The sequence below is a fragment of the Medicago truncatula genome, chromosome 8 (genome assembly GCF_003473485.1).
Source record: "Medicago truncatula cultivar Jemalong A17 chromosome 8, MtrunA17r5.0-ANR, whole genome shotgun sequence".
Taxonomy (NCBI): Eukaryota; Viridiplantae; Streptophyta; class Magnoliopsida; order Fabales; family Fabaceae; genus Medicago; species Medicago truncatula.
In genome coordinates, this window is record NC_053049.1 from 30467014 (window position 1) to 30492656 (window position 25643).

Consider the following 25643-nt stretch of genomic DNA (forward strand, 5'->3'; position numbering starts at 1 on the left):
TTTAGACATCTATACTTGTACTTTTAATTAAAATCAAAATTTAATAAAAATAATTATATGTATTGCACAACACTAAAAAAAATTATATGCATTAGCGTAACAATAAAAACATACAGATGGACATAAAGTATTACTCTAATATCTAATATGTGTGTATATATTTTCGAGGTTGAAGAAAAGGAATAAAAATATTTGGTGTCTTCAATGACAACGTGAATAAACATATTTGCTAGGTGGTAATAATTAAACGATATTGAAATTAAATATATAAGTGATAAAAGTATAATAAATTCTTTCAAAAATAGATAATAAAATTAAATGGACCCTCCTTAAAAAAATTAAATGGACCGGTTCAAAAAAAAATTAAATGAAAGAAAAAAACAAATTGAAATATAAATATTAAAAATAAAAAAAAAGTTTCAGCGTGATTTGAAGAGAAGTACTTGTGAAATAAATTGTCGAGGAGTAAGTTTTGTACAATATTTTGTCAAACAACTTTTAACTTAAAACTAACTTTAAAACTAAAAAAAATAACGAAACCAAACAGCTTTACCTTCTTTCTTAAATGACTTTATTTTAACTTTGTTGGAGCTTTTAGACCGTAAAAAAGTCTGGCCAAATTGTACCTTAACATCAAAATACAAAAATAACGCACAAAATCATAAGTTTCATAAAGTCTCTAAGTTTAAGTCATCTATAAAACCATCCAAAAAGCAAGTTTCACAAGTTCCTAAAGTTGATAATAAAACTATCTAAAAAATAAACTAGTTAATTTCTTCAAAAGGTCAACAAACACCACCATCGCAACCCTAACCGACATAACAATCACCGGCGTCGAAATCTAAATTTCCACTTTCGGAATGACAACCCTGATTGGTATGTGCTCCCATGTTCATGGTTTCAGAACTCAGAGAAGAAAGAAAAAAAAAAACGTTCATTTCAGGAACAACGTGTTATTGTAAAGGTAACTATTCAGTAAATATTTCAGTCTTTTGGGCTCTTAGAAAAGGAACTGTGTTTTGAAAAAAAATGGACCCAAAAAAAAGGCCAATTTTTTTATATATATTTTTTATAGATGTAAACTTGTAAAACTCGGTCGAGTTTACACGAGTTCATCGAGTGTTAACTCTATCAAACTCGTCAAACCTACCGATTTTACCAGAAACCGAATTTACATCCGAGTTAACACGATTTTGGTACCTAAACACGTATATTCGGAGTGTTAACACTCGATTTGCGGAATATTGCTTATAAGAACTCTTTGTTCTTGTTAATATATTATATTTTGTTTGTTAAAAAAATCTTCAAAGTGATTGATATTATATAAAAAAATTACGAGAATATAATATTAATTAAATAATACACTTCGAAACTAATCAAATTTGCGTAGCAATTATTATAAAATAGAGAGTGTAGTGTCTTAAGACCATCCGCAATGATGGATGTTTCACTTATTTTTTAATGAAATAAATGAGCATTTTAAAAATGTAATAATATATTTATTAGTGAGATCTATTAGTAAATTTTGTTGTGGTTCTGTGTTAGAGAAATTCAGTGTTTATTAGATATTAACATTAAAAATATATAAAATAAATGATATGTACATGTGAGACTCACTTAAACATTAAAATAGAAGAGTTTCATTGTGGATGGTCTAACTCTTTACCTTTTACTAGACTCTTTGTCTTTTCTTAATGAAAATTAACCCTTTGCCTTCTTTAACACGGAAGATTTGCTCTATTATTTAGTGTACATAATATGCGAAATCTAAACTCCCTAACTTGCTAGAATACGGCGTAAAATAAACCAGCTAGAGTACGAATTTGATAGATGTATAGGATTGGTTACTATTTACCTAAATTAAAAGAAAATAACATCTTCAAAACAATATCCTATAATTTTTTCTCTATCTGTGTGGACGAATTAATCAACACACAAAAATAAAAAATAATCTATGCATGTAAGTGATAGACAATCAATATTACACTATTACTCCCTTTAATTAAGTGATTGTTTTCAAGAAATTTTTTTTTTGTTACAAAAATTTTAGGGTGAGGGGATGGTGCCCCAGTCCAAGGTAGGGAAGATCTTCAGGCTCAAAGTGAAGGTAAATCGACATAATCAGATTAAGCAGCGGAATAAAATTTCGATTTAACTTCCTTGGATCATTACGAATTGGAACTTGAACCAGTGATATGATTGTTACCTTAGAACGGTTGGTCTGAAAACGAACGGTGAAATCTGCGAACCGGAATCACGATCACAGCCAAGCAAATAGCAGAGCCTCTATCAAGTCCACACGAACAGTGCTCCTCCAAAAACTCGGTGCTAGCCAAGAAGACGGAAGTCAGAGAGCTTGGGTTTTTGCAAAAGAACGTAACCGCAAACTATTGCACTAGCGTTCTATTTATAGAACTCCTTATGTGCTTTGCAAGTCAAACTCGTTTTTGACTTCACTAAGCCCAATACGAGTTTAGTAAATATTGCTAAATCATTAGCATTATTTACTAAGCGCACCCTTTATATAAGTCGTACTTATACATATCTCTTTTGACTGCTCTTTGTGTGTGACCCTTTAGGTTCTAGTCACGTTGGCAATGATATTAAATCCATCATTTAATATCATAAACAATGAGCGGTATCTAGCAACACATCATTGCTACCCAAGTGACAAGAATGTCAAGTGATCTGACGAAACCTTTCATGATAATACATATGTGTATAATTACTCCTTTGTCTCAATATCTTCATTGATCCCAAGGCATAGATAGTGTCACCCTTGTATAGATCAATGTTCATTTATCTTGATTCCGAAATGTACTATTTAACGAATAAGTCCAATATCTTATATTGACTTAGTTCAGCATGGCCATGCATATTTATAGTCATATTTCATCAAGAGGCCTAAAGATATATCTCCTGTTTATGAGGAGGGACAAATCCCATCTAGGACACTCATGACCCTCAGCATGATTCATCAAGTGCCCATCAACCAACGTTATTGTTATCCTTTTACAGACAACGTTAGAATGGCAACAAAGCACTTGAGTCCACATCTAGAGATCATAGTGGTTTCAGGTCTAAGAGCGATATACATTATTATCATTGTGAGAATATCTTATGACAATTTCATAACTTACTATGTAGTATTCTCACAGTGGGTCAATCCAATATAAATATTACTCCTAATATTTATATCTATGTATAGACTTGATATCTCATATCTATGACCCATGAGATGCGGTCATCAGTCTACATACATAATAGTCTCGACGCTTTATTATTATCCTTTTATTCATATTAAAGCTTTGACTACGGATTCATTTAAGAATAGCGTTCTATAAGATAATGTAATCTCATGATTAAGTCACACTTAATATATCATTACACGAACTATCTATTCTAAGGACTTTATTAACATTATCTAAATATAATAAAGAGTGCCATATATTATCCAATAATAAAAGTCATGATACATAAGATAGGTTTAACATAAACTATTGGCCTCTAGGGCTTACACCAACACAAAGAGCACTTACAAAGGTATTTACATTTACCTCCCTTCAAAGGCACTAGCGGGGCTCGAACCCGGGTTCTCTCAGATTCAAGACCTGTCATTTTACCACTAGACCAAGCCTTTGGAGTTATGTTTTCAAGAGATTAATATACTTTACTAATACCCGTTTGTTACGAATTAAAATGAAATTGATTTTGATATAAAATAATTTAGAGATTATATAAAAAATCACATTATATTTTGCGTTTGTTTACTGCAATAAAAATCACTTTTTTTAAACAAATAATCTAGTTTGTTTGGATACAACTATATAAAAGAAATTTTTTGTTACAAAATTAGTTCAACCTTTTAAATTATATTTTCTCTCTCTTCTAAAAAAAATCTATTTTATTTTAAGATGCTCCTAACAGCTTCTCATTTGAAGTTGTTTTCAAATTATTTTTAAATTCTGAATTTTTTTTAAATCTGTAACAAATTGATACAATACTCTTAAAAGTGATTGTTTTTTTTTTTAAATAAGTGATTTTTTTCTTAAAAAAGCTATAACAAATGGGCTCTAAATGATAGCAAATTTGTTTAGAGTTGCTTGTGTTTGAATCATGAGTGAAACAATTTTTTATCTCACTTAATTTATCTTTTAATCAAATTTCAGATTACTAAGATTTCATTATCATAGAAAGTAGAGGGTTTTAACACCAACAAAACACTTTTACTCCTTCTGTCTTTATTTATAAGAAAATTATTTTTCACTTTTTAATTGTCCTTTGATATTTTTTTGTGTTAACCATCTAATTCTTAGGAAAAGGGACTAATGATCTGGAGTTCGGTCGAAAGATAAGTAAAGTTTGATCAAGAATTGTTACACGGATAATTGAACTTGAGTTTTTACGAACGATTTGCCCTTTGGTTGAGCTTATTAAACCACTTAAGCACAATAACTTGATTTTATTTGTCCCTTAATATAATATAATTTACAAAATTTCACAATGCATTAGTCATTTTTTTAAAAAATATCGCTATTTAAGGCCCGTTTGTTTAAGATTAAAATAAAAGTGATTTTGACATAAAATAATTTAGAGAGATTTTATGAAAAACCAGAATCTATTTTTTCGTTGTTTACCGTAATAAAAATCACTTTTTAAAAACAAATAATTTAGTTTGTTTGGATACAACTATATAAAAGAGATTTTTTGTTACAAAACTAATTCAATCTTTTAATTCATATTTTGAGCCCGTTTGTTATAGCTTTTCTTGGGAAAAAAATCACTTTTTAAAGAAAATAATCATTTTTAAGAACATTGCATTTGTTTGTTATAGATTTTTAAAAATATCAGAATCTAACAAAAATCTAAAAACAGCTTCAAATGAGAAGCTGTTGAGAGTAGCTTCTCAAAAAATAGATTTTTTTTAGAGGAGAGAGAAAATGTGGATCTAAAGATTGAACTAATTTTGTAACAATAAAATCGCTTTTATATAGCTGTTTCCAAACAAACTAAATTATTTTTTTAAAAAAATGATTTTTACTACGCTAAACAAACGCAAAATAGATTTTGATTTTTCATAATATCTCCAAAAAATAATCTCTATATTATTTTATGTCAAAATCACTTTTATTTTAATCCGTAACAAACAGGCCCAACTCTCTCCTCTAAAAAAATCTATTTTTTGATAAGTTGTTCTTAACAACTTCTCATTTGAAGTTGTTTCTAGATTTTTTTTTAGATTCTAATTTTTTTTAAAAAAGTTGTAACAAACGGATGCAAAACTCATAAAAGTGATTATTTTTTTAAAAAAAGTGATTTTTTTTTTCTTAAAAAAACACTATAACAAACGGGCTCTTATCACAAATGAAAATATTAAAAACATTTTCTCTCTAATACTCCATCCGTCTTAAATTAGGTGTCCTCTTTTCTAATTTTTTTTTTCTCAAATGATTTGTCACTTTTATAATACCAATACAACATTTTTTATTCTTTTTCATTCACATACCCTTATTTATTGCATTTCAATAATCTATAACTATTCTACTAACTACAATTAATAAGACTGTTTTACTAAGCGATAATTTCTCCTTTCACTATTATAAGGAAAAAAACACTATAAATTCATTAAATAATTAATACATCTGGTCTATAATGTAGATCGGATACATTAATTATTCAATGAATTTAAAAATAATATTTTTGCTTATAACAATGACTAGAGAGTACATATTTTACCATTAAAATTAACTCAATTAATTATTTTCTTGTTAATCATGTAAATCTCAAATGGAATACCTAATTTAAGATGGAGCGAGTAATAACTGCAGGCCTAAATATGCATAACTAATTTAAGATGTGAGCTTGTAAGCTATTCGCTATCCGCTATAAGTTAATTTGTTTGCCTTACTAAACAGGCCCTTAAAACAAATTTATTAGTTAAACATATTTTTTTAATGGCTAATAATTTTTTCTAGAAGTTCTTGTAATGAAGGATACAAATAGAGCTTACTTCAATTGGTAGAGACATTATATAATATATGTAGAGATCAGAGTTCAAACCTCTGACAACTTACTTCTTCACATTTTAAATTTGTGAACTCTAGTCACCAAACTACTTAACAAAAAAATATACGGATAGAATATTAGCAAGTTGCATATTATACAAACAAATATGATATTTCTAGCTAAAATGACGAATTAATGTTTGCTAACCATATTTGAAAATTCACCAATACACAAAAGAAAGTGTTTTACGATCACTATAGTGTTGAGACGTACATTTCGTGATTGTTTGTCTGCTTTTTTTTTTACGCTAATATGTATAAATAATAAACAATCTCATGCCATTAAGCTTTTTTTTTTAATTGCTCAAAAAAAGCTTATTTTTTTTAAGTATATGTTAGTAAAAGAAATAATTAATATGCACGCGAAAATTTTAAAGGTTATTTTAAAGGTTAAATTACATTAGATATCCTTTTAAGTTATTTAATTAAAACAAATTGATTTGAAGTTTTTCTTAGTACTTCCTTCATTATGTTATTAAATTGTAGTGAAGTAATCCTTTAAGTTTTCTTTTTCACCGCTTAGATCCTTCAAGTTATTTAAGTTAACGGTAAACGTCAAATAATTTACATTTCTAAGATTCAAAATTCTTCAAATTGTTGTTCCATTCCTATAAATACCCGTTCTCATGAATATTGAAACCACATCTCAGTTGTGTAAAGATACAAACAAAATTTCATATGGCAACTTCAAAAGTTCTAAGCATTGCTCTCTTTGTGCTGTTGGGTTTAAGCATGTGTTCTGCTACTAGAAAACTCTCCCAAGAAGGATCTGGGGGACTGCCTGGTGGTGGTGGACTTCCTGGTGTAGGATCTGGCGAAGGTGGTGGACTTCCTGGTGTAGGATCTGGTGGAGGACTGCCTGGTGGTGGTGGACTTCCTGGTGTAGGATCTGGTAGAGGACTGCTTGGTGGCATCGTGGAAGCACTGCCTATTGTTGGTCCACTTCTTGGTCCAATTCTTGGTGGATAGTGCCGTGAAGGTGCGCATATTGGAAATAATGATGGCATTGTACCTGATGGTCATCACTAACTTATAATGATATCTTCATAAATAATATCTATATAGTTCTCCTCCTAATAACTATATATATTCTGTAGAATATATCAACAAGAATAAGATATGCTTATAAACTTTAATTAATAATATATTTACAATGTTGAGTTCATGCGAATTGATGCACTATCATGAAAAACTATATTCTTATGTCCACCGAATGCTTATAATTCTTTCCATTTTTGTATTTTTTTTGTGGTGTTACTTTCATTTTTTAATTAACAATATTATAAGTGAAAGAAAAGAATGAAGAGCAACACTAACGACATGTGAAGTCCCGATACTTCAAAATGGATGACGTATTGTATTCCCTGCATATCCTGCACCGATACCTGGTTGATACTTCCCGATACGTATCAGGAGAGTATCCGAAGATTAAAGTTTATTTTTAAAAAAAATAGTTATCTGATACTTCTCAATACATATCAGGAGAGTATCCGATAATTATCTTGCACTGATATCTGCCCTGATACTTCACAATTAATGTTAACGAAAATAACTTAACTGATGTGTTATTTTTTGGATATAGTGTTTTTTTTTATCGATATAGTATAACACTAACAATGTTTCTTTTGGATATAGTATAACACTGATGGGGCTCTTTTTGTGATATATTGTGTATGTAATTGACTAATCATCACTCTCTTGATCGTCAATATTATTTATATTTATGTTGATGTGATACGAGCCTATGACCGGTTTCTTTTGTTTGTTAAAAAATGGTTATAATTATATTGTACATTTAATTATATAATTTTTTTTATTAATGTATCCCAACCGTATCGAATCTTGATTTTTAAAAATTTTCCGTATCGGTGCAGTATTGTATCTCGAATCCGGGCTTCACAACATCATCTAATTTTTTCTACCCTCCCCCTGTTTACCGGTTGTACATGTTCCCTGCATTTTTTTTATATATTTTTGTTTTACTTTAATGTGTTTCAAATTCATCATCGTCCCCTTCGTTGCACAATCTTTTATACTGCTCTCTTGAAGACTTAAACTTTTAAAAGTGTTGATTTGTTTGACCTTTGAAACTTTGTAGTGGTTTTGAATGTATACTAGGCTTATTAATTGAAATCCACAATTGTTTGTGGTGGTGGTAAATAATTGATAACAGATTCAATTTTTCTACAATTTCTCATGCACCATTTGGTTTCGTCCCCACAAGTTATTTTTTTAACAACCATTGTTTTTCCTGGGTGAATGTCAATGGGTAAAAAATTATAATATGTCAGTCAGATTGACGGAAATGGCAATTCCATCTAAATTGACAATACATATTGATTCACTTCATGGAAGAAAAAATATATTTTTAACCATTGTGTCTACTTGTTTTATCTATTTTATAAACAAATCCAAGAAGTTTTTTGAAGGTTTTGTTGTTGAGGTAGTAAGAATTGAAGAGAGAGAAGAACCCTTTAGGGCTTTTGGCTTTTGCAGATTGTGGTTGTTATGCTTTTGTCAAACAGAACCGGTAACTGGTAAATCATTTTAAAATATTAGTGATGAAAAAAGAACCCTCTAAGGCTTTTGGCTTTTGGAGAGAGGAACATTGTTATGCTTTTGTCAAACTGTACCAAGTAACTGGCAAATCATTTTAAAATATTGGTGACGTGGACCAATGAGTGAGAGTGTGTGACAAAAAGAGTGTGATAGAGAGTTTGTCCTTAGCATTTCTCAAGAATGAATGGTTCCCTAAAAAAAATTAAAAAATTGGAAGAATGAAAACAAAAGAAGGTGCAAGCGAATTGATCAAAACGAAACCGTAGAACTATTTGGATTTTTGAACTTGGGATTGAGAACACTTGCTCGAGAAGAATGTTAATTTTCAGCTAAGATTTCAAGAATATTATCTATCATAATTGATGAAACAAGAATATTCATATTTTTTTGTTAATAAAAATGCTTGTATTTCACTATGCAACAATGATAGTTGGACATCCCAAATATGTAAACGGAAAACGATTTGTTATTCATTCAAGTTGGAAATACAATAGTTGGATACCTATTTATAGCAAAAGTATCCAATAGTTGAACTTCACTCAAGTGATCCAAAATTCTTCTTAGCCAAATTCCTTGACAAGAGCATGACGCTGCTGCAACATCCTCAGCTTCAATGGTGGAAGGAGTAACTATAGGCTGCTTTTTTGATGACCAAGATATTGCACCATCTCCAATCATAAACACATAGCCAGAAGTGTTTTCCTGTCATCAATATCACTTGCATAGTCTGAATCTGACCAGCCATTTAATCTTACTTTTTCTCCTTTCTAATACATGACTCCATAGTTAACAATTCCTTTTAAGTACCTTAGAATTATTTTGAAAGCTGATAGGTGCATTTCAGCAGGTCTTTTCATGTATCTAGCAACCAAACACACTGAATATGCAAGATCAAGTCTGGTGGCAAGCAAGTACATCAAGCATCCAACCATCTATTTATACTCGCATGCAGTCAAATATTGTCACATACTAGGGTTAGATCAAAATCAGAGGATCATAGATTGTCTTTGAAGCCAGGAAAGAAGTAAATCAAGCAAAGACCAATAAGGTTTGCACATGCAGTCATCACAAAGATTAAAGCATAAATTGAATGATTGATCAAAGACAAATTCATTCGAACTGCATGGTATACATTGATGAAATCAGTCGAAAGATATCAACTTCCAATTATCTTTAAATTAAAATGTTAATTTCAAATTTTATTTAATAATTAACATTTTAGGCCATCTATTACACCGAAAATTCTAATTACATTTCAAAAAAGATAATAAGCCAAAGTTAAGTGGCACAATTAATTTGGCTTTATGAATATGCTCAAGTCTTGTAGTCGAAACCAAGTCATTTTTACTACATCCACAATAATTCAAAATAGGTTGTATCACAAACGAATCATAACTCAAAGAAGACTTTCGTTGAAAATTTTATAAATGCAATTCGAAGAAAGCTACCCTTGAAGATAGCATGCATATTAGAAGCGTTCCAAATCATCAAAAAATAACTACCATGTAAAGAGTGCAAGAGAATTTCAAATTGGTTTCATTTGAGAAGTTATCAACATTCAAGATTCAAAAGATTGGAAGGAGCTTGTCAAAGAAGTTTTTAGGTGGTTTATGACACTTGTCATCAATGCAATATATTAGTTAGTTTTTTGGTTACACTTGAGAAATTACCCACGCAAGTTACAGTGCTTGGTTTTTTTAGTCTGTTTTAGGTGGTGATGTGTTTTGGTGGGTTTATCTCCAGGGGTGTTTTTAGGTGGTTATGGTGTACAGTCTATATGCGGCACCATTTGTATCTTGTTTCGTCAATACCTTGCGTCTTGTGTAACACCCCGTTACCCAAAAGTAATTAAATAATAATTAATTCAACATCAGAGTTCAACCCAAACGGGCATGTCACACTACTATATCAAAATTTCTTAAATAGAATATAAATATTCATTTATTAAACATCCAATGAAATCATCATTTAAACAGCACCAGAATATTATTCATCAAACATCAACAACTATTTTAAAACTCCAAACAATATCTTGGCATAAAGCCTCAACAACATAATCAACCAACATAGGGCCATAACATCAAGTTCCAAAAATTGATACATAGGAAAGAAAACAATAATAGTAATAATTCCCATCCCACGTATCAGAGCCCTAGACACGACACTTGAGCCACCACCGACTACTCAGGATCACCTGCAAGTTACTCATAGGAAGGGCAACATTTCCAAGCAGAAGGGGTGAGATTCACAACAATAAAATATAGATATTAAAATCTTCAATTGAATCTAACATCCTATAAACATCAATTTATCATCTTGCAAATATAAATATATAATTCACAAGCAACAACATCATCTCATCAAATCAATCCATCATAATATGTATATAAATATATATAGATCCATCAACAACATCATCATCATTAATATGACAACTACAACCAACGACCAAGACTCATGCAGGACATGACGACACCACTAAGACTCCTCAAATATGCAATTATGCATGTGGTACCAAACATGACCGAAGCCCTCACCGTTGTGAACAACTAGTGCTCCAGGACATGAGTCCTCTCCGCTGTTTATGCATATGCAATGGACCTACTTGTGTATATCTACATACAACTTGACCATGCATACATACTCCATATGACTCCACTTATACAACATGTATGATTCAATAATTTTAGCATACATTACAGTCATCAGCAACAACATCAATTAGAGATCCAACAATCCAGAATAATGCACAATTAAATATAACTATGCTCAAAACAACAACAACAATTCATCACCATACGCACAACAACAATCAGCATGCAGCATTTAGGAACTCGCCTTGCGAGCACATCTGCTCGCTATGGCGAGCTCACAAAACAGGCTACTCGCCATGGCGAGTTCAAGGCGAACTCGAGGCGAGTGAAAATAAGGTACTCTCGGGTGTTTTGACATTTTCTCACTCAAACCTCAATTCTAAGCTCCCTATTCATCTTTTTAACCTAAAACTTGTTCCAGTCATCATTAAAATCGTTTAGGCACATTAAACTATCACCAAAACATCTTATAACAACAATTTGAAAATCTAGAATTTCATTCACTAACTCGCCATGGCGAGTGGTTCTGCTCGCGAGGCGAGACATGATGTTGCTCACTCGCGAGGCGAAGCATGAATGCTCGCGAGGCGAGCGATGAACATCAGTACGGCCAGAATTCAGGTTTTTCCCAAAAATCCCATTTTCCTTCCATTCACTCCCCAAATCAGTTTACAGATGTAAAACTAAGTACTGTCTACAACCAGAACCTAATTCTAACATCAGAACAACAATCTCCATCCTAAAATCATCATTTTCTCACAAAAGCCCATAAATCCCAATTCTCACCAAAACTCTGTTAAACACAAAATTAGAATTAATAACTATACTACTGAAGCAAACCTCACCCTTACCTTAGAAATTGCAGAAGAAATGCACAGCAATTGATTATCCTGACTCTACTTGCTCTTCTCTCCTTTTCTCCCAACTGACAGTTTTTCACGTACAAGCTTCTGACATCTATTTTTCCTAACTTCCCATTACTTAACTCCATTTATTTTCATTTAACTCCCTTTAATTCTAATAACTTCTAATAACTCCTCAAACACCAAATTAATTAATATTTACCACCTAATCACATTAATATTAAAATCAACCATATAATAAAATATATCACACCACATAAATCACCAATATTAATTAAAATCACATATAAGACTCTAATTAAATCAAAATAATTAAATATATCGACTAGGCCGTTACATCTTGCGGCACTACAAGAAATATTGGATTTTTCTAGGGAAATATTCCTCGGAAAACACACTTTTTTCGTAGGAAAACACGGATTTCCGAGAAATTACCGAGGAAACAAGTTGTAGGAAATTTTAGATCTATTCCTACGAGATTTCCGAGGAACTTCCGAAGAAATACTTTTTCCGACAGAATTACCGAGGAAAGTTTGGTAGGAAAGCATTGTGCAGTCTGCCACCTCTCACACACGCTTTCCGACGAAAATTTTGTAGGAAACAATAATAATTAAAAATTGCAGACTGCCACACGCTTTCCTACGAAACTTTCCTAGGAAACAATTATATTTAAAAAATAGAAATTAGATCCAAATTTTGATTTTGAAAAAGGCGCCAAATAATTCAAATGAGGTGCCAAAATATTTGGCGCCAAAATTTCATAAAAAATCAAATTTTAAAAAAAAACGAAAATAAAAAAAGTGCGCCAAAATTTGAAAATAACCCAAATTTTTTGATAATTTGTTTCCTACAAAACATGTCATGTTGATAAATATTTACATAAAACAAAATTCATAAATACAAGTTAAATTTTCTTTGACAATAACCACGTAAAACACCCCAAAAGTGCCCAAAATCAGTCCCTAACCAAAAAACAGCAAGTGAAACTTGCTAAAAACAACATTGAAATACACAACATGTGTTCGGTCATCATGTGTTCGGTCTTCTTGAACCGACGGTGATGATTGACTCGATGGCGACGATGATTCCGATGTTTTCCTACTCTTCATGCCTCCCATCCTTTTGAGCTTTCTCATTTCCTCGGCCTGTTTGCCCAGCAATTCCCTTAACTCATTCTCCGATTCTTCTTTCTTTGCCAATGCCTCCTTTTGAGATTGCAACTCCTGGTTCATTCGTTGTATCATTGCTTGCATCTCAAGAGGCAGCTCTCTAGAACGAGATGATGACTCTGGTGGAGGAGGAACATAGAACAAATCTCCATGTACCACATTGTCGGCTAACGGCCCAAGACCGTACATTCTACCCTTTCTTCCTTTTCCTCCATCCGGTCTTCCTTTTTCTACAGCCTTTGCCCATAATTGAAGTTTAATGGGGAAGGGAATTTCTGGATATGATGGAATCTCAAGATTCTCCTCCAAAAACTATGCTGCTTTCGTGCGATAAGCTGCCTATAAAGTAAAGGAATATATAATAAAGTCAAAACCGAAAAGAAAAAAAAAAACAAACACACATCAGCAACAAGCTATCAACACCAAAATAGAAAAGTCACATACAGAAAATGGATCACCTAAAAAAAAAACACTCCCTAACCAATGTCAGTAACAAAATAGCATGCCAAAGGCTCCAATCCAAAAAGTAAATCAAAGAAAAACATTCCAAAAATCTAAGATAAAGAGACCTACATATACAATAAAGCAGCCAACCTAAAAAATCTGCTAACGCACGCCTCTCTATCAGCCCAAGCCTTTGAAACCAAACCACCGAACAAACACCACCTGATAGAACATCAAGGACAAGAACAACAGGAAAAAAAGTTGTGCAAAAAGTCCAACAGCACCCTGTGCCAAACAGGTTGGAGCAAACCTAACAACCAAAAATGCTAGAATAGAACCATAGATGCAGCCACCACAACCACAAAAAGAACAACAATATTTCTATCCATATATTTTCCAGCAATACAAGCTCCTACTAAGATATTCTCAAAAACTAAAAGCCTCACACTCATGATATCTATATAACACTCTGAGCCTTCTTCGGCTACACTCCAATCTGACGCGGCAGCTAAAAGCCTCACACTCATTGATAACTTAGAATCAGACGACCCTTCAAACAACGGCTTGTTTACTTCTTGCATCATCTTGTAAAACTTCAATGCTTTCTCATTCGGGATTGTTTCCTCTTCACCACCCTCGTTGTAAGAGAGGTTCACCCCAAGTGAATCACCGATAATATCTTCCATCACGCCAAAGTTTTCACACTCCATACGCGCCTCACTGCTTGAAGCGTGCATATTAACATCATACTCGGTATTATTTGTCGGCTCTTGTTCATCGTGATAAATCCACACATAATAATTCTCCATAAAACCAAGGTCCTTTAAATGGTTTAGAACATCTTTTGGGCTCCGAATCAACCTACACGTACATTTAACACACGGACATCTTATCCCTCCCTCTAATTGAAAGGCATCTTGCGCCTTGGCGTAAGCAACAAAATCACGAACTCCATCCACAAAAGCCGCCTTAAGTTTCCTTTTCCCCGGATATTTTCTATCATACATCCAACTACGATGGAAAATATGTTGATCCATTTTTCGCGTCGCTGCAGTTGACTCAAATTAGTACCATATATTTTTATACGTAAATATTTTTTAATATAAATAACAATTTTTTTCTAATCACCTAAATATTTAGAAATTTGTACAAAATAAACATGTTATCGCATAAAAATTATATAATATTTTATATTTTATGACTAAAATATATAACATTTTCTAATCTATATCACATTTTCTAAAATTTGTATGAAATAAACATTGCGTGTATATACAAATTACGAACCACAAATGTTAAGCGCGGATGCCACAATTGATTCCCACAAAATAATTCACATATGTCATATTAATTAACTTCATAACTTTTTTGCTAATTTACATTATTTTTCTAACAAACTTAATTATACATATTTCTTTACTAAACTTTTTTTTTTAAAGAACTACGGTAACATTTTTACTAGCTACATTTATTTTACGTAAAACAAATTTGATCTAAATAACATATTTACTACAATTTAATTTTACTAACTATATGTTTCTTATATCTAATATTTTTTTAATACTAATCCATTGAATAAATTTTAAATAAATAAAAGATACTAACCTCAAATAACAAGCCAATGAACAAGTGGATCCAAAAAAAAAAAGCAACAACCAGCCAGCAGCAACACCAACTTTAAAATGGATCAAAAACAAGGAAACTACAAAAAATAATGCAACATATTTTAATAACTAAATTAACAATATATATAAATACACACATTTTTAAAAGTAAACATTTTTAACTAAACTACAAGTTTTTCTACAAGCTAACACTTTTTTTATTATACTCTCTCTAACATTAATAAGTTGAAATTTAATTTAATCCCACTAAATATTTTTTTAAAGAAGTTAATCCAACTAACATTTTTTTTTTTAGAAAAATCCCGCTAACGTTTTTATTAATTATACTATAATAATTTTAGTAACTATTTTTATAATAATTAATATTTAGTACTAATACCATTGTAATAATTATTTAAAATAAGTTAGAAACGTACCAACCTCAAATAATAAGTCGACGAACTAAGCGAAGACAACAAAATCAACGGCAACGAACAACAACACCAACCTCAAAATGGATCAGAACCAAACATAACTATAAAAAAGAATGTAACTTATTTTAATATATAACTACATTAAATATTTATAAATTCAAACACATGTAAAATTGAAATCAATTATAAGAAAATATCAATAATTACCTTTGTTAGAAACTTCAATAATGATAATAAAATGATGGAGAATAAAATTTGAGTGATATTAAAAAAATTTGAATGAGATATAATGATAATAAAATGATGGAGAATAAAATTTGAGTGATATTAAAAAAATTTGAATGAGAATAGAATGAAGATTGTAAAGAAGAAAATAGAGTGTTGTATATTTATAGACACAGATGCTGCAACGGTAACAAACGGCTAGTTAGCATGTGGGTCCCGTGTTTTCCGACGAAATTTTCTTAGGTAATTTCCACCAATCACAACCATACACACACGCTTTATCCAACGGTTGTGTGCATGCGGGGCCGCAGCTTTCCTAGGAAAATATTCCTCGGTAAAGGAGCCCAATCACATGCTTCCACACACCCTTTTTCTGCAAGTGGGGCCGCCGCTTTCCTAGGAAATTATTCCTCGGTAAAGTCAGTCATTCACAAGCTGCCACGTGCTCCACTTTTCTGTTCATAATGTTGTTTTCCGACGAAAATTTCGTCGCAAATTCGTAGGAAAACGGTTTCTAGGAAATTTCGTCGGAAAGTTTTGTAGGAAAATCCACCATTTCTTGTAGTGCGGAGATGGCGTTTAACAATATTTGCCGATTCAAAAAAAAAATTCATAACTCTCAACTTCTCAAGAACAATTATGTAAGGAAGATATTGAAGATAGGGAGTTAGAGATAAGAAAAAAGATTACAAAGAAAGTGACCAGTCCTTTAGAGGACATTTGTCATACATGCAACGTAATAGTTAGTTTATTTTTATTCTATAAATTGTAAACTCAAACTCCATGCAAATGAGTTCGTTTCTATTCGACAAAACTATGCCTACTAGAAACACATCTATCCCCACATAACAATGTTCTTACCGGAAATATTGAAAGAATGACGTATAAAACTCTTATATAATATATACATATATTTTCAGTTTCCCACACTAGCATGTACTTTTTCTTTATCTTTTTTCCTTTTATATATTTAAAAACCTAGATATTTTTTCCTTTTATATATTTAAAAACCTACATGTTTCTTCGATTCACAACTTTAGGTTTGTTACACGTAAATCTATCTAGTACGAACCGTTCATAAGGATTTAAATTGAATATTAGATTACTTGTTGAGTTCAACTGTTGTCAAGAAAACCTTTTGAACCAACAATTATATATCGGGTGGAGGGGAAGAAATGGCTTGGAACATATTTCCAACATCATCCCAAAAAATAAGCATATGAGCATTTTCGAATATCCGAAGTAACTTCATAGTTCCTCACATCAAGCAACTCGTTTTACTTAGAAAGACGCCTCCTCCTATCTCAGAATTCAATACACCGACGTGTAACATGTAACGCCCTAATTATTTATTTAATTATTTTATTATGTGGAGTATATATATATATTATTATATATGATGTTTGATGATTTATGCGGAGTATATATATGCATATATTTGTATATATGTGATTTTTGGATGTTTTATGTGATGTATTATTTTATTATATGGTTTATTTAATAATAATTAAAATAAGTATGAAATAGTAATTATTTTGAGGTTTGGGAAAATATTAGGAGTTATTAGAAATTATGGGGAGTTAAGTGTAATTAGGAGGGAGTTACTTTTAAGAGGGAAGTTATCAGAGAAGTTAGAATTAGTTTTACGTAGAAGCAGTTTTTGGGAGAAAGCAAGAGAGAACCAAAGAGGAACCAAGAGTGGACTTTTGCTGCACATTTCTTCTGCAATTTTAAGGTAAGGGTGGGATTTACTTCAAGAATGTAGTTATTGAATTCTGATTTTGTGTTTAACAGAGTTTTGGTGAGAATTTGGGAAAATTGGGTTTTTATGATAAAATGATGATTTTGAAGTTGTAAGCATGATTTTGGGGTTAGAATTAGTTTCTGGTTGCATAGAACACTTAATTATGTATCTGTAAGCTGATTTGGGGAGTGATTGGAAGAAAAATGGGATTTTTGGGTAAAACCAGTTTTCTGCCCGTACAGAAGTTCATCGCTCGCCTCGCGAGTAGCTGTGCTCGCCATGGCGAGTGAGCAACTTCATAGCTCGCCTCGCGAGCAGTCCAACTCGCCATGGCAAGTAGCCCAGATTAAAACTTGATTTTGAAAAGTTGTTATAAGATGTTTTGGGGATGGTTTAAGGTACCTAGATGATTTTAATGATGAATGGTGAAAGTTTTAGGTTAAAAAGATGAATAGGGAGCTTAGAATTGGAGTTTGAGTGAGAAAATGTCACTTTTTCCCGAGAGTACCTGATTTCCACTCGCCTCGAGTTCGCCTTGAACTCGCCATGGCGAGCTAGTGTTTTTGGTGAACTCGCCATGGCGAGCAGATGTGCTCGCGAGGCGAGCTAGTGCAGTTTTGCTTGCTTGATTGATAAGGTTTAAGTGTTGTTGTTTAAGCATAATTTTATTTAATTGTGCATCATTCTGAATGGTTGAATCTCTGTTGGATGTTGATTGTTGATGAGGAATGCATTGTATGTTTTAATTATTGATCATACATGTTGTATTAATTGGAGTCACATGGAGTTGCATTGCATGGTCAGTTGTATGTAGATATACACAAGTAGGTCCATTGCATATGCATAAAACAGCGGTGAGGGCTTCGGTCCTGGAGTACTAGTTGCTCAACAGCGGTGAGGGCTTCGGTCCTGATGAATGCTTTAACCATTCAAAAGCGGTGAGGGCTCCGGTCCTGATTGGTACCACATGCATAATTGCATTTCATTAAGAAGTCTAAGATGGTGTCTTAGCAGTGGTCATGTCATTTGCATGAGTCTTGGTTGTTGATTTCAGTTGTTATCTGATAGATGATGTTGGTGTTGAATATGTGTTATAAATTTATATTCACTGTAATTATGGTGTATTGTTGATGTTGTTGTTGCTTGTGACTTATACATATATATGTTTACAAGATAATGTGTTGTTGGTTAGGGTGTTAGATTCAATTGATGATTTTAATATCTATATTTATTGTTGTGAATCTCACCCCTTCTGCTTGAAAATGTTGCCCTTCCTATGGGTAACTTGCAGGTGATCCTGAGTAGTAGGTGGTGGCTCAAAGTCGTGTCTAGGGCTCTGATATGTGGGATGGGATTTATCATTTTTGTTATTGTTGCTTTTCCTTTCCATGTATCAAATTTTGGAACTTATGGTGTGGAGCCTTTTGTTGTCTTTGAACTATGATGTTGAATTATGTTAAGGCCTTTAATGCCTTAGACTATTGTTGGTTGTTCAGGAGATTATGGATTTTGAAAACTATTCCGCTGCTATGTTTTCATATATATAAGTTGATTTGATTAAATAGTTTTATTTTCTATTTAAGAAATTTTGAAATGACGTGTAGCATGCCCGTTGTGGGATTACTCTGATGATTACATACTATTTTATTGCTTTTGGGTAACGGGGTGTTACATAACACACACACACACACACACACACACATATATATATATATATATATATATATATATATATATATATATATATATATATATGTCCACACTCACGTATGATCGCTCATGATAGTTTAATATGCATACATCATATCTTATTTTTACACAAGAGTTTCTTTGAAGTTACACTTTCATCCTCCCTACTTGGCGAAAGAGCATACAAAAAGAAGGCGTGTAGATCTGTTATAAAAGTGACTCAAAATTGGTTTTCTGGAAGTGCAAAATCGGGGCCCGAACAGGATGGCTCGGTGGCCGATTTTGACTAGTTTTTTCAGCATTCTGCTTCGTGAATTTTCGGGGCCCGAATCACTACTAGAAAAAGCAAAATTAGCGAGGGAAATTAGTGACGGAAAAAATGAAATTCCTCACAAATTCCTTAGTCACAAAATTTAGTGACGGAATTAGAGAGGGATTTCATGTTTTCCCTCAGTAAATATCCCTCACTAATTTTTGTTTTTTTAGTAGTGAATGGATGTGTTCGGCGACCAATTTCTCGCAGGAGCATAAAATTGTAATGTATTTTTATGGGCCAGATTTGTTCCAATTTTATGGGAGATACTTTTACAATAAATATTGACATTGTATCAATGTAAACCTTGAGATAGAGGGGGCTGAAACAAGGGTTTAGAAGGCAACAACAAAACTAGGGTTTGTATAGAGTTTGTCTCTTGGCAACAAACACTAGGGTTTGAGGGTTGATTCACCTTGGGAAACACTATTAGGATTGAGTCTCTTGGTTACGGGAAGAGATTGGGACTTTGGGTAGAATTAGGCGGGAGAGTTATTCTTGTAACTCATTGATATCTCTATTGTAAAGTTACTCATCATATAGTGAAACGGAGGGTTGCTCTCTCCCCAGACTAAGTCAATTTGGACCGAACTGGGTCAAAAAATTCTTTTGTGCTCTCTCTCTCTCTCTCTCTCTCTCTCTCTCTCTCTCTCTCTCTCTCTCTCTCTCTCTCTCTCTCTCTCTCTCTCTCTCTCTCTCTCTCGTTGTTTTCTACTTTTGGCTTGTGTTTATAATTGTTCCAACACTTTGTTTTAGTTTCTAATTATCACTTGCTCCACACATCAAGTTTTTTATTGGTGTGATTTTTCAACAAATTCACAACAAGATCACTAATATCAAGACATAAAGTCTGCATCACCAACTCTCGTGATTCAACCATATTCTCTTACAAAATCAACTATGTTACAATGTACTACCTCCGTACCTTTTTAAGTGTTATTTTTTGACATTTTACACAAATCAAGACAATCAATAAATGTTACTACTTTTGATACAATTGTTTTTACTTTTACTATAATGGCCTTATTAATTTAATATTTCATTTTATATGTTTCTCTCTCCGCAATAAATATCTAAGGGCAATATTGGTAAAACAACATTTAATATTGCATGGAACTTTGAAAGTGACAATTAATTGGTGAGGACTACGTTACCCTCTCTTGTTTAGAGGGTAATTTACCCTCTCATGATATCAACCAATCAAAATGTAATATACATAGGTAACATTAAATGTCAAACAAATGAGTAGATTTTTTCGAAAAATAAAAGAGTTAATCTTAATTTTTATTTTTATTTTTTGAAGGAGAGTTAATCTTAATCATAAGATAACTTTTAATACTTTTAATTTTTAGGCAAAATAGCACAATTAGTCCCTTAACTTTATTTTAGGTAACACTTTCGTCCTTTATCTTTTTTTTTGTCACGATTTAGTCCTTTATGTTATAAAATTACAATATCTTATCATTTTTTATGAGATTTTTTTTAAAGAAATTTGATTTTCTATGCTTGTTTGATGAAGATTTACGTTTGCCTATGAGTATGATGATTTTTTTTTTTGGAGTTTTTGATTTTTTTTTTCATGAAAAAGGATAACTATCTTGTTATTTTATAACATAAATGACTAAATCGTGACAAAAAAAAGATAAAGGACGAAAGTGTTACCTAAAATAAAGTTAAGGGACTAATTGTGTAATTTTGCCTAATTTTTATTTAATTTTTTTTTAAACAACAAATGATTTAATTTTTTTATTTTATATTAAGGTGTTCAATCTTAATTAATTTACACTACAAGACTTATGACAAATAAAATTTTACATCAAATTTATTTCATCTAGATATCCTTAAATTCATCATTTACATTCATAAAATTTCTTCCATTCAAGAACCCCGAACGTGAGAATAAAAACATCTCATTCTTTCAAATTTCTTCTTCTTTATTCTTCCATATTGATCAATTTTTGTTTCTTTTTCATTCTTCTTCCCATTTTGATTGTTCAATTTTGTCGTTCCAAATTGCCGCAATTTCCAATTATCGTGGGAATTGTCGTTGTTTCTAGAACCGCGTCAGGTATCGTGACTAATTTTTTTTATTTAAGCAGCTAATCTAATAAAATCTGTTAACACACATAGACCTGTCTCACTATCAGCAAAAGCCTTTATGTCCAAATAAAAGAACAAAAGCCTCATCACATAACCATTTCAGCAGCAACAAAAAAAATGCTAGCAAACTCCCACAACATCACAGCGGCAACACCTGCTAGCAGCCCTCAAAGTACAACGGATGATTTACTCAATTGTTATAATTAACTATCTCACAACCAATAAAAATCAAATCAAAAAGAAAAATCAAGTCATCATACCTGACGTTGTACCGGAAATAACGACAATTCTAACGATATTTGAAATCATGACGATTTTCACGAAAATTGAAAAATGCGATAGTTGGGAACGACAAAATTGAACAATCAAAATGGGGGGAATAAATTTTATGAATATAACTGATAAATTTAAGGACATTCAGATGAAAGAAATTTGATATGAAATTTTAATTGTTCTAAGCCAGTCATGTAGTGTAAATTAATTAAGATTGAACACCTAAATATAATTAAGGCAATATTACATTATGGGTCTTGATCTTATTTATTTGTAACACTTTAGTCCTTTGTCTTTATTTTTTTCCGTTTAGATCATTTATCTCTCTTAAAAGCACATATACATCTTTTTTCGCATTTTTTTTATTAAAAAATACATAATTTTATTTTTAAAATATATTTTTATTAAAACTGAAAAAATATTCAAAAATATGATGAAGATGTTCATCATCTTCATCTTCTTCCTTTGAATCTTCATCATCATCTTTTTTGTCTAAAATATACCTCTAAAAAAAAAATCTTCCTTTGAAATTTCTAGAACGTCTGTAACGAAGAATGGAATGGTTTCGTGTAAGGGTTTTGCATTTTTGTAAGAAGATGCAAAAGTTGAACTGCTTCAAAAGAAAAAGAGTTTTATTCATTTCAAATGTGCTTAACACACTAACTTTTAAATCCACTCCAGAAAAAACTCTAACCTGTAAATTTATCAAAGGAAGTGTCCATTTAATTTTATAAAATGTGCTTAACACACTAAATTTTTTATTTTATTTTTGAACCGGTCCATTTAATTATTTTTTTGAAGGAGTGTCCATTTAATTTTATTATATTTTTTTTTTTTAAGGAATTATATTATCTTTTTATCACTTATATATTTAATTTCAATATCATTTAATTATCTCAATTTCACTAATATTTTTATTCACGCTGTCATCAAATGACACAATATTTTTATTCCAATTCTTCAACCTCGCAAATATATACACACACATTAGAGTTTAGAATAATACTTTATGTTCGTCTGTCTAGTTATTTGTTATACTAATCCGTATAATTTTTTTTAGTGTTGCGTAATGTGTTCGTCTGCCTCATTGAAAGAATTGTGGAGCTGAAGAATTTATCTGTAATATGTATATGGTGTGTGTATATATAAATAGAATAGTTGGTTTTTTCTTTTTCAATTATACTCTATAACAAATTTTGTTATAAAAATATCATATTTTTGTGTCATTCAAAAAGATAAGAATTCATATTATATGATATTATATTTGTTACATTGTTGGTGTCATTGAAAAAGATATGCATAGTTTGTTACAATATAAATGTACAAAATATATATATAAGTATAATCTCTTTAGACATCTATACTTGTACTTTTAATTAAAATATAAATTTAATAAAAATAATTATATGTATTACACAACACTAAAAAAAATTATATGCATTAACGTAACAAAAAAAACATACAGATGGACATAAAGTATTACTCTAATCTCTAATATGTGTGTATATATTTTCGAGGTTGAAGAAAAAGAATAAAAATATTTGGTGTCTTCAATGACAACATGAATAAACATATTTGCTAGGTGGTAATAATTAAACGATATTGAAATTAAATATATAAGTGATAAAAATATAATAAATTCTTTCAAAAATAGATAATAAAATTAAATGGACCCTCCTTAAAAAAATTAAATGGACCAGTTCAAAAAAAATTAAATGAAAGAAAAAAAGAAATTGAAATATAAATATTAAAAAAAAAAAAGTTCAAGCATGATTTGAAGAGAAGTGCTTGTGAAATAAATTGTCGAGAAGTAAGTTTTGTACAATATTTTGCCAAACAACTTTTAACTTAAAAGTAACTTTAAAACTAAAAAAAATAACGAAACCAAACAGCTTTACCTTCTTTCTTAAAGGACTTTATTTTAACTTTGTTGGAGCGTTTAGACCGTAAAAAAGCCTGGCCAAACTATACCTTAACATCAAAATACAAAAATTACGCACAAAATCATAAGTTTCCTAAAGTCTCTAAGTTTAAGTCATCTATAAAACCATCCAAAAAAGCAAGTTTCACAAGTTCCTAAAATTGTTAATAAAACTATCTAAAAAATAAACTAGTTAATTTCTTCAAAAGGTCAACAAACACCACCATCGCAACCCTAACCGACATAACAATCACCGGCGTCGAAATCTAAATTTTCGCTTTCGGAATCACAACCCTGATTGGTATGTGCTCCCATGTTCATGGTTTCAGAACTCAGAGAAGAAAGAAGAAAAAAACGTTTCATTTCAGGAAGAACGTGTTATTGTAAAGGTAACTACTCAATAAATATTTCAGTCTTTTGGGCTCATAGAAAAGGAACTGTGTTTTGAAAAAAATGGACCCAAAAAAAAAGGCCAATTTTTTTATATGTATTTTTTATAGATGTAAACTTGTAAAACTCGGTCGAGTTTACACGAGTTCATCGAGTGTTAACTCGGTCAAACTCGTCAAACCTACCGATTTTATCAGAAATCGAATTTAAATCTGAGTTAACACGATTTTGGTACATAAACACGTAAATTCGGATAATTGCTTATAAGGACTCTTTGTTATTGTTAATATATTATATTTTGTTTGTTAAAACAAAACTTGAAAGTGATTGATATTATATTAAAAAAATTAGGAGAATATAATATTAATTAAATAATACACTTCGAAACTAATCAATTTTGCGTAGCAATTATTATGAAATAGAGAGAGTAGTGTCTTAAGACCATCCACAATGATGGGTGTTTCATTTATTTTTTAATGAAATAACTTAGCATTTTAGAAATGTAATAATATATTTATTAGTGAGATCTATTAATAAATTAGCATCGGTGCACGCTATTTGGCTTGCTCGAAATGATGTCCGCTTCAATGCAAGTTTTATTTCTCTTCATGCAACTATGGCGAAGATCACAACAATGATTGCCATGTCGGGAGGCAGCTCCAAAGGATACTGTTTACTGTCCGACAGGGTTATCTTGGAAAATTTGTTTGTTTCCCCCTTGCACAGACGGGTACGGGACATCATTCCGATTGTGTGGCAGCCCCCTACCATCCCTTGGGTCAAGGCCAACACAGATGGGTCGGTTCAAAATTTAATGGCTGCTTGTGGTGGTGTCTTCCGCGACTCTAGCGGAACTTTTCTTGGTGGATTCGCAAGCAATCTTGGCATAGTTTCTGTCTTCCAAGCAGAAATCGTGGGCCTCATTTTGTCTACGGAATATGCAAGTTCAAACAGCTGGACTCGTTTGTGGCTTGAAAGCGATTCTTCTAGTGCGGTACAAGCTTTCCATAAACCATCTCTTATTCTGGTTGGTCTTCGCAACCGTTGGCATAATTGTACTCACAATGGTCTCTTTATTATTTGCTTCCACGTCTTCCGAGAAGGCAATGTTTGCGCGGATGGCCTCGCCGCTTTGGGACATGATGTCCTCGGGACCACGTGGTTCACCTTGCTGCCTCCATCTTTGGGGCCGGACTTTACTAGGGATCGAAATGGGCTGCCTAACTATAGATTTCCTTAGATTTTTCTGTTGCTTT

At 31.6% G+C, this 25643-nt stretch overlaps 1 protein-coding gene across 1 annotated transcript; it reads right to left on the reverse strand.

Moving 5' to 3' along the window:
• Positions 1-6695: 6695 nt before the first annotated feature.
• On the reverse strand, positions 6696-7298 carry LOC25501390 (sulfated surface glycoprotein 185). Its single transcript, XM_024772416.2, has one exon. It carries the CDS (start codon positions 7070-7072, stop codon positions 6740-6742), a length of 333 nt encoding a protein of 110 aa, XP_024628184.1. The 5' UTR covers positions 7073-7298; the 3' UTR covers positions 6696-6739.
• Positions 7299-25643: the final 18345 nt, after the last annotated feature.

Excerpts from the sequence above, each read along its gene's own strand:
- LOC25501390 (XM_024772416.2), bottom strand. The coding sequence starts at position 7,072 with ATGCCATCATTATTTCCAATATGCGCACCTTCACGGCACTATCCACCA.